Below are 18,708 nucleotides of genomic sequence, written 5' to 3'. Positions count from 1 at the left end.
TCCCGATTCACGTAAATCAACACTCAATTGCTCAAAAATGCTTGCATTTTGCATTCACTGTACTTCATAGGAACAAAGGCTTGGTTGTTCAGAAAGTGTTGGCGCTCCTCAGTGCAATAGCTTTTGGTTTATACTCAACATATTTTGTGTCCAAGCAGTTTTATCTCCTCAGCTCAGAAAGGCTTTTCCAGCACTTCTTTTCATTTGACCGGGGAAGTGTTTCGAGTTCTAAGTTGGATGCTCCAGTCTGTCTGTTCCATTGTGTTTTTTCACAGCAAACAAGAAGCTAGATGTGCATGGATTCCAGAATCGAAGGCCACTTTCAGTCTGTCGGATATTTGCTTATTGTTATCTCATCCAAAGAGCCACAGTGAGCCACACACACACTCTCGCTGGTAGAATACATGTTCCACAAATGTGCTAATGGCCACTTTCAAATCGGTCCATACTCCTCTTCCAAGAGTAATGGGAAGAAACCCTCTGCAGTTTGACTTTGTGCTACATGTTGGGGTTTAAAGACTTCTAACAAATCCGCTCTCAAGCTTCAGCAACCTTGCTTTGCCTCAGCTCCCTCACTCTATTTCTTGCCTGCGTTTCGGTATTGATGGTTTGTTTGTCCTCAAGGTTGGGGGTGTGTACTACTCGTACCGCGGTGCAGAAACTGTGCTGTCAGCTGCTGAGGATCCCAAACCTTAATTGCGTAGCTTCGACACTGCATAAAACAGCCTGGCGATGAAGCCTTTCTGGCAGATGCTGAATTATACGAGTTCCTCCGATAAAAAGGGGGCAGCAAAGCAGACACGGTGACTCGGAGCAGCGATTCACCTGGTCTTAGTCAAGGTACCGAACAGATGCTCCAACAGCAGCGGGGCGTATGGCGAGAGGCAAGTGAATCTGGTATGACTCTCAGGCGGTTGTCAAGGCTCAAAGGTTGATGTAGTTTGCAGAGAGTTGCGTGGAAAGCAATAGAGCGAGGGAAAATGTCTACAATATGCCCATGGCTTTCTTTCAAGACAAAGGGGATGGTGCTCTTCGATTTTCCTAGTACATATCTCTTTTTAAGGTGGGTTGAAATAGTTGACACGGGTGAAGAGAGCCTAGTTGCCTCATCTGTCACAGCTGGACAGAGGAGGCTCTGCTCTTTACCGATTCACTGCCTTGCTGCTGGCTTTCTATGAAATAAAGAAAGAACAAGGCAAACACACTGTCTAAACTCTAACCTTCATGCAGCAGTTAAGGAACAAGCGAGCTATCGTCACAGCGTTTGTCACTCACCGGGAGGAAAAGAGTATAGACGAACAGAAGGAGATCCAAGGGGACCTTCTTCCCATGACTGGAGACGTTTCATTTGTCCACCAGGCCTTCATTAGCTGGATCATACAATCAACAAAACATTGGTCATAGCTGTGGTTTTATTTGATGATGCCATGGTGGAGATGCTATGGATCACCCCGGCCGGCACTTGCCCGTCACAGTAACGCTGCAGGCTGTGTTTGACAAAACGCAAAAAACTGTCATCACTTCTCATTAGCTGATCAGTTCATCGGCTCTGCAGAGGCTCATCCGCAAGGCCCAGCAGAGGACCTAGCCTGAAGGCAAAGACAGGGTGCAGCCCAGTTCTGCTGTCAATACTGAGCTGTAATAAGACTAATCCCTCAGTTAGCCATTGCTTGCAGTCGCTAACCAACTCTGCAAATAGGCCTTCCTGTGAGACATCCTCTAGATATTAAAGGTGAAGGCTAATTTTTCCTTTGCCAGTCGTCGCGTCATCCATGTCGGCTGCGGATGCGCCGGGATGCTTCGCGGCCGCCCCCCTCTGGGCGGAGACGCCGATGCCAGTGAGCCTCTGAGCTCTGCTCCTTTGCAGTCTTTTCACATGTGTGCCGCTTCCTCGAGCTGTCTGGCTGCGGTCCCTGAAGGTAGACAGACGGCGCTAGACGGGCCAGCCTAATTGCTGGCCCTAATTAGGAAGATGAGCCGCTAAATAGGACTTGCTCACAGCCCCCGGCAAGACTTCAAAAAGAGCCGCAGCTCTCCCGGGGGCAAGCCTCTGTTTTCAAACCGCGAAGGAACAGTATCAACACAGTTCAGGGTTCAATTTATAAGCCGTGGGTCAAAGTGAATCGAGAACAGATTTCTTATTACCATTTAATGGCTGTTTAACTGGGCATGTATACATCAGATATCTTAGTGTGTTTCTACTTATTCTGTCAACTGAAATAGAGCACAATGACGGGCATAATCCCAGTGCGAAATGTGTAATGGTATTTAGGGGGGGCGTGACTTTTTCAAAGGTTTTATTCCTGCCAAAAGAGCGTAACGGAATAACGGACACCGAGAAGCACAAGTTGGCGTGTTGGCATTTGACCCGGACTTCTCTTATATAAAAGAGTTGACCCTGGTGTGAGAGGCAGGACAGGGATGAGGAAGGGAGCAGAGCAAAGCCACATTAATGCCTTGCCCTCTGTTCCGTATTGGCTTCACGTTAGTGCTGCACCTCCATCAATGAATGGAAATAGTGCTCATTTCCAGGAAGTTTTCACCGGCTTTCCAGCATGACAAAGAGGAGATCAGAGGGGCTCCCAAGCAGCTTAGTGTGGAGGAATCACCTAAGCACAAGCTCAGCCCCAAAGAGCTTTGAACCACTCTTGTCATCTACTAGCTTCGCCCAGGAGCTCTGTGGCAGCAGGGTAATTGGCGCCCTTGCGTTGTGCAGAGTACACCTCACGCTGACCTGGATCCCACAGCTGGTACTGTGTGCAGTGCTCCTCGGGGAAGTGCCATTGCCTGTGCTGTGAACCACCTGCGGTTAGAGATGCATCACACCTGCTGTGTCCCCTTCTCTCCCTGCAGTATGACAACATGGCCTTGCGGCAGATAGTTCGGGCCGATTTGAGACAAAAAAGATTTAACGCCTCTCCCATCCGATACCCTAGTTGGCGCTCCGAAGGTCATAGTTTTAAACATCACGTGTCATTTACATAGGAGCTTCCTGTACGCAGAGGTCCCGTACATAGACGAGTTGAACGTGAACTTGCGGGACGAGCGTGTTAGTGTCGATCCTGCCGAAAGTTGACCGTAGCGCCGGGGGTTGCGCTGGTCTGTTGGATGCACGTGACTTGCTGGCAGTCAGTTGCAGTCGCTTTGCTCCGCCACTCTTCTCTTGGCTCTCCGGCACAGCACCATGTGACCGGCTGTGTGAATAAACAAGCGCACTGGCATGGGCGTGCAGCGGAGGGGCACGTGCCAGCTGTCTTCTGCTCGCTGGCAAGCACGTAGACAGAAAGCCAAGTGTGACACAGAAGTAGAAAACGGCCCAAATTCAGTTGAAAACCAAAGGGAGAGCAAAACGGACGGATTGGCCCGACAGGCTCGGGTACGGAATCACGCTGGGTTAGAACACAGAAGCAAGCGAGCGTCCCGACTCCCCCCGTATCACGTAGTTCTTCCAACGGCTGCTTTCGGTACCTGGCCTCTATCCCGCCGCACTTTTCCCTGTCACTCCTTCACTTTCTCCCACGTGCCCCTCGCCACCGGGAGTTACGCTGCTCTGGCAGATTATCTCCACACCGGGGTCCCACGCCTCTCGCCTCCATCTCATTACAAATGGCCTTTTGTCCCAGCTGGGGCCCAAGATGACAGCACTCAGAATGGAAAGCCCTGGGGCCAGGGGCAAAAGGAGGGGGGGTCTGGGGCCTGCAGAGCCTCCAGCAATGTGGGGCTCTCCTTCCGGGCCTAGAAAGACCCGTCTGCTTAAATGAGATCAGATGAGACCGGCGTTTAGAAGGTCCTCCTTTCTGCTCATGTTCCTGCTCCCATACAGGGAGTTCAGCCCCACACGCTCAGCCTCTGCCGGAAGGCAGTGTGAGCGTGACACCCGAAGGCACGGCTGTTTCAGAGCAGGTCTACATCTACATATTTATTTGGCGTGCAGCGCTAAAGTGTTTGGTCAATCCCACACACGCTGCGGATTCGAAAATTCTCGGCCGCGGCTTTCCATCTGTCGTCGGGTCCGAGAGACTGACAGCCGGAATGGGTTATACGCTGACTTTCTCACTGCCCGGATGTGTACCCTCACATTTAATGTGAGTTTAGTCATTCTCTTCAAGGCTAAGTTTGATTTTCGAGTCAGTCTTTTCAGTTTATACATTTACTGCTAGTGCCTCCATTTTTCAATACCCTCTTGTAAAGTGTGTGTGCGTGCGTGTGTGTGTGTATTCTTTGACCAAAGTTTGCTTTCCTTTACATTTCTCATCATGTCCATGGCAAAAAAAAATGAATCTTGGAATGTACCAAGCCCAGTTGCCCATTGAACTCAATGCTATGATACCGCAGTCCTGACAGTGAGCATGCAGTGGCTGGAGTAGAATAAGGACAAATTTTGTATTCGCGAGTGTTATTTATCTCCCCGAAGGTCCCTCACGAGAACACTTTTGTCTAGACCTTACAACACTTCCGAACATTTGATGTTACCGGCTCATGTTTATTTATTTATCAAGCGGTTTGTTTACGACTTGATGTTTTTAAGACGTGTTCTTTCATCAGACGCTTGGTTACAGACAAAGAAGAAGAAGAAGAAGAAGAAGCGAACGAGAGAGAAAAACTTTCACCAATGAAGCGCCTTTCAGGGTTCAAACCAGCAAATGCTCCTCGAAACAAAACAAAGAACTAGAATTGCAAAACGAAAACCAGACGTGCGACTTGTTCAAGAACCTGTAAAGCATTTCTACTCTCTGTGATGTAAATACTCTGTGGGATTTTTTTGAAATACTTTCAAACCTTGAGATCTGTTTGTTCCTTAGGCTCCGTGGACCTTGTTCTCAGGCAGCCTTCCCAACCGCATCCTATTGACCAAACTAAAGATCTCCTAAAGCTATGGTAGGCAGGTGGGAGCCCCCGAAAATGCTCATTAGGGTCAGCGAGTGTCCCACGCAACACAGTACACGACCCGAGTCAGCAGCACGTACGGACGGAACGTATGGTACGCTGTACATGCGGTAGGGATGGCTCTGTGAATTTGGTCTCTAAGTATTAACCAATATTATTAGATGTTATGAATTTTAGTCCTTGTCATTGTACTTTGTTCTTTACACAGAAAAAAGAGAAGCAAATGATCATTAAAGAACTCTGACTGGATCAGCGTTGTTATTGTACGGCCATCTCTTCTTTGTTTTCCAGACCGCGCCTTTAAGTAGCGCGGAGAAAGGATTTTGCCTTGTTGGGCACACTAAAGTGCAGCTCCACATATAACACACCACCGCTTTCCATCCTAAATGTTCCGGATGGTTCCCGGATCTGCCCGCTGGAGGACACCGCAGTATATTTTCCGTAGGAGTCAAGAAGTGAAATATTCATCTTTGAATAGTACGCGTTGTTCGGGCCATGATGTTCAGGACCCGAATGACATGTTGAGGAAGTCGCTGGATACATGCTATGACTCCACGATAACCAGTTCATCTCAAAAATGACTCTTTTCAGGCAGTTGCCACCTGTGCCTCTGTAAATCAAGTGCACAAGCGCATAAAAGTGGTCTCGGTGGTTTTAATGTGCAAATATACAGAGACTTGCAAGTGTGAGAATGACAAACTCAGCAAAGTCCTTTAATAACACAGAGAATGAGAGCGTAGAATGCCTGGTACATAATAATAGAGTAGGTGAAATCTTGCAATAGATGCGGTAACAGCGTAAGTCTCCTTTAGCGATCTTTATTCTGCATCACCTTCTCCTGAGTCCTGAGATTTCCTTCTTTCGCTGCCCTCCTCCATAATTGTATATAAGCATAAAGGATGACTATGTGATGTGATGCCATTAAAACTTTCATTAAAATACAGAAAACAGCCTCTGCATTAATGAACATATTCATTATGAAGGATCATTACACAAACAGTACAGAAGAAAGCAGGTTTGCCTCTAAATAAATATCAATACCCACTGCAAGTGCTATGGTTACCTCAGTTTTTGGCTGAAAGCTAATTAAATAGAAGTTTCATTTTAATTCCTATCTGTTTTAATTATGAGCACTGTGGCTCTCGTTGCATTTAATTGCTCTTAGAATAGTGAATGCAATTACGGTGCCCCTTGTTCAAGTGATGAGTGTTAGCAATTTGTTCTCATAGATCATTAGTGTGTGTGCAATTGTTTGTCTCTGTGTGATGGTTCATGGGTCTAAGAAGCTTTAAGGTAAGGGCATGGCTGTAAGAAGACAAGGATGAACAATTAATACACCTTTAGTTTGTCGGTAACTCATTTTCTCCCAGTCTATCTGTCCTACGCGATGGCTTAGTGGACAAAACGGAGGAGTTAGTCACAAAGACAAGGGTGCTGAACAACACCGTCTTGGACCCTTTGTGTGGACCAGCTCCACTATGGAATAGGATCTCTCCCCTTGTAATGTGTTTTCTTTGCTTCTTAGGTGCTCTAGTCTTCCCTAGTGTTGACCCCTCCTTTGTGTTGCCGTGTGCTGTGAAACTGTTGTACCACTGTGTTGTTTCTCCGATATCAATGAATAACTAATAAATAACATTTTTTAAGGTTTTTCAATTGTGTGAAGTTCGCCTTATTCCTTACAAAACGCTCACATTTACATTTTCAAGGCCAGCATAACTACATCCAGCTCATGTTTAACAAGTTGAGTTTCTTTAAAATCGCTGCTATGGTATTACGTACTTAATTCTATGATTCTGTCTACTTTCTTTTGAAAGGTATATCTTAGGGTATGTTAAGCGCAGCTCGCAAAGACAAAAGATTGTTCACCATTTATTGAGATGTTTCTGCACCGAAGCTCCACAAGCCCAGAGACCTTTCCACTTTTTCATTTAATTCACCAGCATTCCACCCGTTCTCTTATAACCTGTGATTTTGAACACTACTGTATCATGCTGTTATACAGAAAGCGACATCATTAACTGGGAGGTAACGTGAGCCGTACGTTGCTTTGGAGAAAAGCATCTGCTAAATGAATAAATGTAAATGTTAGTGATGGGACCTTAAATGAATGCCTTGGTTGACATTTTGCTGAAGCTTTTCTCTAATGATGTTAGAGATCTTCACTCCTAGAATTACAGAAACCTTGCTGTAGTGAGTCATCGTTCCATATACACGTACGTTGCGATGAACAGTACATATGAAAGTATGCGATGCAACTGATCCGCCCCCAAGTCGGCCCTGGATCATAGCAACTGCTCGCTTGGCTTTCAAGCCAAGGGAGGAGCAGGAGTGGTTTGCCGGTGCTTCCGTCCGTTCATGCGTGGTGTGAAGGACGCAAGCGCGGGAAGTGACATGCGAACTCCACACATCCTGAGCAGGAGTCAAACCCCACACACGCTGAGCACCTCAGGAGATGTGAGGCACCTACTTCACCCACTGTGTCACTGCATCCCCATGTGTGTGGTATACAGGTGAGAAACGGTGGAGAAGATTGATGGTGTTCGTAGCTCGGGCTGTTGAACCAGATGTCCAGGACATGTGGTATACAGGTGCATTTTCACCAGTTTTACTCTTTAAAACACATTACTTTATCCTGAGTGTGAAAGAGAACTTGGTTTAAAAAAAAGTGCTTAGGATATAGCTGAAACCTCCTGCTGATCAAGCGTATGATATGCTCTGCTAAAGCAACCCGGTAAATCGCAGTGGCAGCTCACTTTTTCCAGTCTCACTGGCAATGTATAATTTTAGAAATCAACTTCACAAACATATGTCATTCAGTTGCTGCCTCTGACTAATCACAAAAGGTTAATAACCGTTTATGGTAACAAACTTCATGCAGACATTTTGATAAAGTGAGCCAACAAAGGTTCACAAATGCACTTTAATTAAATATGCTAATGCTGTTTGTGCAGATGGTGAGCCATCAAGCCCTAATAGTTTTTAAAAGGGTGTGAGCCATCAGTGTAAAATTACAGAATTATTAACATATTTTCAATGTCTGTTACACAGTGCTGTGGAGTCGGAGTCAGAGTTGGAAGCAGTTGAGTCACTGGAGTCGGTAAAAATGTATCGACTCCGACTCCAACTAAATGTACCACATATGCCAGCATATAAGGTGATCCGGTGTATAAGTCAACCCCCAAAATAATTCACCGGAGAAGTCGAAAAGGGGGCGCGGTGGGTTCAGCCATCGCCCGCTGCGTGGTGAGTCTGGGGTTTGAGCCCTGCTTGGGGTGCCTTGCGATGGACTGGGGTCCCGCCCTGGGTGTGTCCCCTCCCCCTTCAGCCTTGCGCCCTGTGTTGCCGGGTAAGGATCCGGCTTGCCGCAACCCCCACAGATGTGGAATTAAAATTACGCTTGGGACAAGCGGTTGTTGATGATGTATAAGTTGACCCCCGAAGTAATGCGCAACTTTTGGGCAGTGCTGTGGAGTTGGAGTCAGAAGCAATTATTGGGTTCCTGGAGTTACATGTATAGGCCCTCTGAAATGTACTGTGTGTGGGTAGGTACCTCTGCCCTGATGCTGAGGTTTAGCTGCTGAGCTATTAGGTGATGATTAATCATAAACACCAGTAGCAATACCAGGAAAGCAACAGGAAAACCATCAAGGCGTCTTATGTGCATCGTGCAGCTTAGTTATATTATCTTATTAGTGTATTTAGTCAGAGCCCGGAAGAGTTTTTACATTAGCAGTTATCCAGGGGGTGGTTGGCTAGTATTTTGGAATTGTTATACATATACATTTGTCTGTGAGTTGTAAATGAAGCTTCATTTGGCGTTAACTATTGGGCTGAGCAGCTTTTGTTGCTTCCGACCTGGAGTTGTTCACCTGGGTTTTTGTAACTAGGAGTGAGAAGCTGTGGCAATTGACATTCAGATGAATATTCAGCCCAGCCGCAGCGGCCCGTAGTAAGTCTGTGTCTTTGATTGATGATCCAAAAATCCTTGTTTATCGAGTAGCTTCCAGACTCTGCACAGCCCAATTTCCATAGTTCACGAAACTGCACAAACCATAACCGTATTTTCCACGGTTTACACTCTGCACTTATTTTTGAATTCCCTTCTCTTGTAGACTGGAAGTGTTGCGTGACAAGGGGTGGTGTTGACTTTCACTACTCGGTTCTAGTACTTAGGGGCATGTTAATATTCTGCTGCATTTGGCAAAACAAACAATGCAGAATCTTCTGGGACTCGGTTTGGTTATGTATAAAAGTTGATGCGTGAAGGGGGATCATAAACCCAATCAAACCCAGACTACCTTAGATACAATGCTGCTCTGAGGCCCTCAACAGACTATGAGATGATATACAAATCCAGGAAAATGTGTGTAAATTGCTTGAATAAATTCATAGAAGTTATCAGTGAAGGAATGGTGCACTTGTAATGGACAAGGGGCTTGTGCTACCATTGTCTTGTTGTATTACGGAAATGGGCATATTGGCGTTTGCAGTTTGTTCGCAGCTATCGGTCACGTTTGCATAAGAGCTGACCGGCCAGAGCTCCTCCAGCACTTCCCATTGGTCACAATGCGCTTTGACCTTTACGTGCCCTTGAGAATTCTCATGAGCTCTTCTTCATTTTCATTTCCCACCAGCCACAGGACTTGATCCGTGACCAACCTCAATCCTGGTTAAGGGGTCTGAATATATCCTTCAGCCACTGGGTTTTCAACTAACTGGCTCAGCATGAGAACATGAAGAGCAGCCTGCTGAGCGAAACGTGTGTGTATGCTCTGGATGTGTGTGTGTATCTGTGCGTGTGAGAACGGTCAAGCAGGAAGGCTGGGAATCAATGGAAAAGTACTCTGCATAAATAAGACAAGGGGAAAAACAAAGTCTGTATCTAATGTGAGCTCATACTCATCATTCTTGCTCATCACCCACAAATCCACTTACGTGGGTAGAAAGAAACTAAATATATGTAAATAAGCGTACATTTCCACACTGTTGATGGCTGACAGTGTTATAGCACACATTTACTGCATACATCTGGGGCGACAAAAGCATCGAACAGGTCATATTTCCGAATTGAACTAATTAAAATCTACATAAATTCAATGGTTACACATGGTTCCTTGTGTGTTCCCAAAACAACAAACTGTTAACAAACCCCCTTTTGGCCCAGTGTCTGGGTGCTTTTTGTGTTTTTTTTTTTCCAGCAGCCTCTTCTGGAGTCCATAGGCTGCTGTCAGCAGCCAATAAATGAGATACAAATGAAGACTGTGCAACCTGACTGCGCAATGTTTACTTGGGAGATTTGTGCACTTGTCACAAGGTCATCTTATTTTCCTTTCCGGCAAATAAATTAACATCCTTTTCGGTGCAGCCTGTCAAGATCTGCATTCCTTTGTTCTCCTCCTCCCTGAAGATCCTTCTGACACTTGCACTACGAGAAAAGAGATCAGTCCAAAAACAGGGGAACACCTAAAGATGTGCTGTCAGCTTGATGAATTGGATTTCATCTAACTGAGCAGTATATTCCAAAACGTGGAGTCATGCTGTTTATAAACACAAACTTTGGAATAATCAACATACTTCGTATTACTGTTTGTGGCTGTGGACCTTCTTCAAGGGCATAACGACTTGCCGGGTACTGGGTATCAGCTATTGGGTATTGATTATTGGCTATTGGATATTGGTTACTGGGTATTGGGTATAAGGTATCGGGTATTGATTATTGGTTATTGGTTACTGGGTACTGAGTATAAGGTATTGGGTATTGGATACTGGTTACTGGGTATTGGGTATAAGGTATCGGGTATTGATTATTGGCTATTGGATATTGGTTACTGGGTATAAGGTATCGGGTATTGATTATTGGTTATTGGATATTGGGTACTGAGTATAAGGTATTGGGTATTGGATACTGGTTACTGGGTATTGGGTATAAGCTACTGGGTATTGATTATTGGCTATTGGATATTGGTTACTGGGTATTGGGTATAAGGTATCAGGTATTGATTATTGGATATTGGATATTGGTTACTGGGTATTGGGTATAAGGTATCGGGTATTGATTATTGGCTATTGGATATTGGTTACTGGGTATAAGGTATCGGGTATTGATTATTGGGTACTGAGTATAAGGTATTGGGTATTGGATACTGGTTACTGGGTATTGGGTATAAGCTACTGGGTATTGATTATTGGCTATTGGATATTGGTTACTGGGTATAAGGTATCGGGTATTGATTATTGGTTATTGGATATTGGGTACTGAGTATAAGGTATTGGGTATTGGATACTGGTTACTGGGTATTGGGTATAAGCTACTGGGTATTGATTATTGGCTATTGGATATTGGTTACTGGGTATTGGGTATAAGGTATCGGGTATTGATTACTGGAAAGGCCACATAATATCATCAGTATTACCCAGGGGATAGACACAAATAGAGTTTTAGGCTTGCATGAACACTGGGGACTCACATCCACCACACATGCTCCCTCTCGCTATTATAACCTTATATTGCTGTCAAGAATGAATGCATTACGCTCAGTATGTACCTGCTACATTCAGCCACACTACTGTGACATTTACATGCTGTGACTGGATTGAGTTTTTATTGCTGCCGCAGTCTGCTGAACAACAGGAAATAGCAGTCATTATGAGGTCGAGTAAAATACTGATGAAATCTAGCAAATAGTTGCTCGCTTTCATTCACAAAATAAGAACAAGTGTGGAAAAATAATCTGTCTTTCGGCTGGATTTTAAAAGTGTTAAGAACAAAAAATCCATCCTAGTTGTTTCAGGTCATATTTGATTGTTACAACGCTATAACGTTATAATAAAATAATGCTGTGGTATAATATCATTATAATGTTATAAAAAATGCAGATCATGGAATTTTTCTGTAACGAAAATTAAGAGTTCAACGTGTTTTTAAAGTCTGACGAAAAGTCAGTCTTTATTACTTCTACGGAAAATTCAGTTCCTTAATCGTTTCCAAGAGACTAAATTAGGCAATGTAACTGTGAAGTTCGAAATCTATACAGCCATTTGATTCATCTTTTCAGTGAGAAGTACGGAGTTGAGGATGGTTTTGATTTTGCACACAGTAATTTTCAGAAGCTCATTTTATCTGCACTGAAAACTGTGGCCCAGTCAGAAGACATCGCATAAACAACGTGCTCCAAGAGATGGATTATAATCGCTTCCTTCCACAAAGCACGTCTATTCATTTAGCATAACAACAATTTGTGTTTTATTTTGAACTCAATCATTCAGCTGCAGCACTCGCCATGTCATTGATGAGCGCTGCCATAAACACTTGCACTTCTTCGACACACCTTTATAAATAAGATGGGTAACTCAAGCTGAGCACCTCTCTAAAAGGTACAACAGCAGGTGAGGGAGGTGCTGCAAACTTGACGCTAAGTTTGTGTCCTTCACCACTGCAGGACCAGCTGTTCCTTATCAGTATAATATTACCATGGTATCAATTACATTTTGTTGCTAACAGATAAACACTGTACTGGCGTCAGTTAAACATGCATTTTAATTATTGCAATAATTAGTAATTGTCATCATTCTAACTGCCTTTCACAAAACATCTGAAGGCAAGCACATCGTATTGCGTAAATAGCATAGCTAGTAACTGAGTGATTAAATATAGCAGTTTTTTTCAGTGATCTGCTGAACCCAGAGGCTCCTAATGATTGAGCTGTTCGGGGAAGATACCATGCTTGCATATGCATGTGCAGGAGACACTTATTTTCTTTTACTCACAAAGTAATTGGAATTGAGATATTATCAGCCTTCATGGAGAGACGTGGCTAAATAGCTGCATTTATTATGATTTACCAATCTATCGTCACACTAATTAATGTTTCATAGACAGCGCTCAATGGCCAACGTGGTGTTTTCTGCTGAGAAAATCGAAGGAAAAATTCAGCTCCTCGAAGGACGTGCTTCACAATGACAGCGCACACAATGGTAACCCTAATGAAAGGGGTTTCAAGCGGAGTACTGCCAAGCTGCAGTTTAGGCTCCTAATAAAGTGACACGCTCTCACCAAAGGCAGCTGACATCTTGCAGCTAAAAGGAAATTTTGCAGATAGCACTTTTGTTACTTGTTAATTAGTCGGCCTTGTCAGCCATTCCGGGACAAGCAATTAAATTTGTGCGACTGGCAGCAGCTTTTTCCACAAAATCACCTTCGGGTCCCGTCAGATGCTCCGGGTTCCGTTGGCGGGCGAGGCACTGGTGCTGGTCGGCGCGCCCCGAGTCCACTGAGCGCCACCGCTCGCTCTGTCCCTGCGGAAGCAGTAGACCCCGTAGAGGCGGAACTTCTTGTCAGGGAAGCCCAAGTTGCGGACCCCTGGCTCAGGCCCGCCGCAGCGAGCCCGCGGGTTCACTATGGGGTAGCGGACGCTGCCGTCCTCCAGCCAGCCGGCCTCGCAGCGGTCCAGGAGCTGGACCTTCCACGCGGCGTACAGCTGGCCCACTTTGGCTATGGATGCGCCGTCTCGCTGACATGCCTTCGCCGCCTCACCATAGTTCACCTTCTTGAAGCGCTTGAGGAAGTACACCTTGCCTGGCGAAAGGAGAGAGCGGAAGGCCTGCTGCCTAACAACAGCATTGGACTGAGAGCGTCATGGTCACCCAGCGGTGACCTTCGTGGCCTATCTCCTTCTTCCATGCAGTCGGCGCCAATGAAGATGAATGTGAGGACCTGCTGGTGGGAAATTTAATTTCGTCCCATGTGCTGCTGCGACTCGCAGAAGACAGAGGCTACACGGCACAGCCCTAACCCTACACGGCACAGCCCTAACCCTACACGGCACAGCCCTAACCCTACACGGCACAGCCCTAACCCTACACGGCACAGCCCTAACCCTACACGGCACAACCCGAACCCTACACTGTACAACCCCTAACCCTACACAGCACAACTCTAATCCTACACAGCACAATCCTAGCCCTAACCCTAATACTAACCCCAACCCTAACCCTACACATAAGAACCCTGACCCTATCCCTACACAGCAGAACCCTAACCCTAACATGCCTCATCCTCACCCCCTCGGTAAAGATGTCGTCTCTGAAGGTGACAGTAGGAGAGTCCGCTTTGCGTAAATACACTACTGCAAATGTATCACAACAATGTGAAAAGGGCAGAACTACGGCAAACGGGACTTGTGCTGTACGTAAAATTACTGCGTATCCGAGGCCTGTTGTCCAGCACCCGGCTGCCGGTTTTCTCTTTGCCTCCAGCTTGTCTCCTATTCCCCCAAAGACTTGTGAGTGCCGCATTACCCGTAACTGGTTAAACTGCACACATTTCAGCTCCGAATGCTTTCAGTAAAAACACAGTGGGGAATGCAAAGAAAACCCAGTTTTTCCATTACGATTAAGTGGATAAAATAGATCAGGGACTATAAAGCCTTTAAACAGTTTTTTTTTACCCACACTCAGTAGTTCATCCCACTTTGGCTTTATATTAAAAACCTAATTCCAATTCAGTCATTTAATGACTATGAGAAAACTCCTTTTTTTCCAAATCAATAAATTCCTACAAAGTCTTCTGTTGAGCCATGAGTTATAATAGAAATACATATTTTCCAAATTCAATTTTATGATTCTGTCTGCTTAGCTGATGGCTATTAAAGACCACAGATGGAAAAGAGACCCAGAAGGCTGAAAGGCTCTTTAGAGAAAGGATAATAAAGTTTGCCTCCCTTCCAATTCCTGGGATTTGGCGATAAGAGCCAGAGAAGACGGCACCAGCTCACAGGCACACTCACCATTAAGGTTGGAAGTGAAGCAGAAGGCGTCGTAGCGCTCATCCTCCTTGTGGCGGTAACCGTAGTTGCGCACTCCGGCCGGGTTGTCCTTGCGGCCGCACTGGTCCCGAGGCTGCGAGATGGGGTACTGCACGGAGCCATCCTCGAGCCAGCCCGCATTGCACCAGTCCAGCCCCTCCAGCCAAGCCTTGTGCAGCTGCGCGTGTGAGGCCAGGATGGCGTCCTGCTGGCGACACATCTCCGTCGCCTCGCGGTAGTTCAGCTTGTAGCGGCCCATTCTCGGGTGATAGGGGAACACCACTCCTGGAGATCGAGGAAGAAGGTACCGGAAGTTGCGAAAATTTCTCCTTAGGCAAATGCCCACTTAAATATCTTCTGCTTCGCATTCATCTATCTTGACCACAAACTCATTTAAATATCAACAATAGACACTAAATGACAAGGAGGAGTGCATAAAAACACTACTCTTCAGCACTGAAGGTTTGCATCATTTCCACTGTTTGGCTTCATTATTATTGGGTTTTCACCTGTTTCATTACATGCTACACCGGTGTCTTGGGATGCAACATAACTTTCGACAACCTGACCTTCGAGATCAAGGCTGACAAATCCCGTGTCGTCTTCCAAGTCATTGGTGACCTCGCACTCGTAGCGGCCGTAGTCCTGCAGCGTCACGTTATGAATGATGACCGATGCATCACCGGGGCCAGCGTCCTCTAGCTCCACTCGGCCCTTGTAGGTCCCAAACACGCGCTGCTGCCGGCCCAGAGCCACAAGCACATCGTGAAACTGCAGGGCATCTGTCACCTTAGTCCACTTGATACGAATGCGGGCTGGATCACTGCTCTCGGGCTCATGGTGGTATCGGCAAGGAAGGGTGATGGAGCCACCCCGGTGGGTGACCACCTTCCCCGGCGCTGTCTGCACGATGACTGCACCGCTCTCGTCCTCTGAAGGGAAGAGGTCAGGGCCACATAGCTCATGAGAGGTCCTTGCTGTATCTATGGCAGGCACCCTGCCCAGTACAGCAAACTGCACCCCTCCGCTCGACTGCACGAGGGTGATGGTGAAAGGAAATCTAAGCAAGGCCTATGATCAACCGAGTGGGGATGCGGGACAACGGAAAGCTGGCATCCAGGGATTGCCGAGCCCCACCGGGGCCACGTCCTGGCTTATTTCACCACGACAATTTGTGAGGCAGAAGCGCTTTCTCTCTGTCTTGAAAGGCACCTGGGTCTCCTGTGATGTTTAGAGAAAGAGTCCCCATCCAAGGCTGAATAGCACCCTTTGCTTTGTTCTATCTGGGCCAAAATGGCAGAAACCCCCTTTTGTAGGTGAATCCCAGAGTCTGTCATTAGTCATGGCAGCTGGTCATTATAACAGCTTCCTTAAAAGCCTCTACGTCAAAAATATTCAAAACATATACTACGGGCAGATGTCTATATTGACAGCCCCAGAAACAGTAGTTCTGCCTTCTTTGAATGGCCCGGTATTATGTACATGTTATTATGGCGGTAATGGGCTCCAGTCTTTTAACTGCTGTGATCTGCTGCTGATGTAAAGATTTCTGCTTTGATGCCAGTCCAGCTCTTTGTGAGACGGACCATTTTGTTCCCAGCTAATGAGTCAGATGGCATGAGCAGCCCAGAGAAAGATTATTACCTACAACTGTGACTCTCATGGCTGCTCGGGATGGTGAGAATGGGGCTGACAGCACAATGCGGAACATTACTGGAACAGCACATCTAACAATTAATTGGCAGACACTTCTCTCTTGCCAAGCTGGTATTTATTGAAGGTGTTTCTTTATACAATCCACAGCCAAAGTGCCCATTAGCTTAGCATAATTACTGCTCCACAATTAAAGCCTGCTGTGTGAATAAGAAAGATGCAGCTTTTGTCCTAATGGACAAAGATTATAAAAAACCAATTAGATAACACTGGAAAAGGGTAGAGTTTATAATATTTTTCTCTTTTTTTTGTTTTTGTGTAATTCTAAAAAGTCTGGCATTTCGAAGAAAAGGCATTTGCTTGCGGTCATTTTTTGAGCTCGGAGGCTCATCGCATTGCCACACAGTAAAACCAAATCAGGTGAGGCGGCTTCAGAAATCAAATGAATTTTCCCAGAGCTGTTGCAAAAGTGATGCTTTGACTCTGCATAGCGACTACACACGAGTGCAAGTCATTAACGCAATGACAAAATCACACAAAACTGCTACAGATCCCTCATTAGACTTGGCGTAATTGAGTATATGTGAAGGCAGGTGTGGAGGGCCCTTACCGAGGACATGTACCACCTTTCTCCTTCCTTTGTCTGCCTCAGTTCCATGGGAGATGACATGTCGGAGCAAAGCCAGAAGTGTTCCGGTGACAAGCACCAAGAGCAGGGGCTGTCTGCAGAACTAAACGTAACACAGGGACACATTTGACAGATACATGTTCATGCAATCAGGATTCGACACCACGGAGTAGCTGTGAATCTGCTGAAATTTGGAAAATTGGCTCTATTAGGGGGTGTTGAGGGTCTCATCTTTGCATAGTTGGCATACTTGCGGAGTATCCGCATAAATCATACATTTATATTGCCTACAGAACATATGGGGCTGCATTGGTTTGCTGACAAGGGATGTGGTGGTTCAGTGGGTGTGGCCAGGTCCTGCTCTCCGGTGGGTCTGGGGTTCAAGTCCCGCTTGGGGTGCCTTGCGACGGACTGGTGTCCCACCCTGGGTGCGTCCCCTCTCCTTTCAGCCTTGCACTCTGCGTTGCAGGGTTAGGCTCCAGTTTGCCGCGACCCCACTTGGGACAAGCGGTTTCAGCCAGTGTGTGTGTGCTTTGTTGACAGGCACAAGAATTGTCTAGGGGCTGTTTTCAGATCATTATTTGCGTTTCTTAGCAAGAACTTCTCGTTCAGATCAACTTGCAGGCTAACGGTGACGCACACTCTTCTCTGATGAAGCAATTCGAGATAATGACCTCCCTCAAGGCTACAAATGAAGAGCTAACCCTTCAAACACTTTGGATGTGTGACCTCTTGCCCACCCCCTTAAGCACCACGCCACCTGCCGTCCCGTCACTGTCCTGCGCTGCGGGCGAATCCGAGCCCGACCTCCTCCACCATCCGCAGTGACTTTGACAGCTAGTGCTTCAGCGTAAGGAGGAGCGGCTGTAGGTCGCGCTCCACGTGCTCTTCCCATGCGCGCTCATGTCCACGTGCACTGTTCGGACTGACTGTCAATGAGCTCCAGGTTCGAGCGACTGGGGCGGTGCGGCTCCGCTCTTCAGCTGCGCAGCTGCGCCTTTGCGGGACCTCGCACGTGTCCCTCGCAAACCCCCCTCAGGCAGCGTCGCGCGCACCTTCGCGTCTCGCGCTCACACTTCCGCTCCGTAACGCGCCGCAGCTCTGCGGCTGCAAGGGTTAGCGCAGTGCCACTCGGGCTCGGTGCCACTCGGGCTCAGTGCCGCTGCAGCGAAGCCACGTTCAATCACTGCACCCTTTCGACCTCCGCGGGTCCGGGCACGCGAGCGATGTGTCCCTTTTTCCGAGCCGCATGATTTCTTTCAAGGTTATATGAGTCGAACATGCTGCAGTGAAGTCCGCGTGAGGTCGGCCGTTAAACAGCCGCACACATTATTCTAATAATAATAATAATAATATACAGAATGAACTTACCATCACGATAGCTGTGAGTATTTCTTATTAGTTACAGTGCTGTTTCTTGCAGTGTAAAAAGGGGACAAACAGCACGTTGGTGTTTTACTGCCGTTTTCCCCCCGCTGCATCCTTTCATTCTCCGCTTTTCCTCTCCCGGTAATCTCTCCAACCCGGGACGCTTTTTTTCCCCCCTCTAGTGCAGGAGAAAGTGCTGACGATACCGCCCGCACGCCTCTCGAGCCGGAGCGGCTCCGCACGACCCGCACCCTCAGCACAGTGCGCAGCGGCACATGATGGGACACACGCCACGCGCAGCCTTCACCTGCCCATAAACGGCTCGTTCGTAGCAAAAAAAAAAAAGTCACAGAAATGTGGGCGTAGAGC

The 18,708-nt window shown here is 46.7% G+C and overlaps 1 protein-coding gene across 2 annotated transcripts; it reads right to left on the bottom strand.

Moving 5' to 3' along the window:
* Positions 1 to 10,278: 10,278 nt before the first annotated feature.
* Positions 10,279 to 18,708, bottom strand: hapln4 (hyaluronan and proteoglycan link protein 4). 2 transcript variants are annotated; one of them, XM_018728065.2, is made up of 6 exons: positions 18,343 to 18,708; positions 16,954 to 17,074; positions 15,260 to 15,622; positions 14,673 to 14,975; positions 13,083 to 13,462; positions 10,279 to 10,312 (listed from the first exon to the last, which is right to left on the bottom strand). In XM_018728065.2, exons 1-5 carry the CDS (start codon positions 18,343 to 18,345, stop codon positions 13,095 to 13,097), a joined length of 1,158 nt encoding a protein of 385 aa, XP_018583581.1. In that variant the 5' UTR covers positions 18,346 to 18,708; the 3' UTR covers positions 10,279 to 10,312; positions 13,083 to 13,094. The 2 variants fall into 2 exon arrangements, with proteins under 2 accessions (XP_018583581.1, XP_018583580.1); XM_018728064.2 differs by lacking the exon at positions 10,279 to 10,312 and having other exon boundaries at positions 12,135 to 13,462.

This window comes from Scleropages formosus, chromosome 9 (genome assembly GCF_900964775.1).
Source record: "Scleropages formosus chromosome 9, fSclFor1.1, whole genome shotgun sequence".
NCBI classification, from domain to species: Eukaryota; Metazoa; Chordata; class Actinopteri; order Osteoglossiformes; family Osteoglossidae; genus Scleropages; species Scleropages formosus.
Note: the sequence above shows the minus strand (reverse complement) of the source record. Positions and strands in the feature narration are given on the sequence as shown.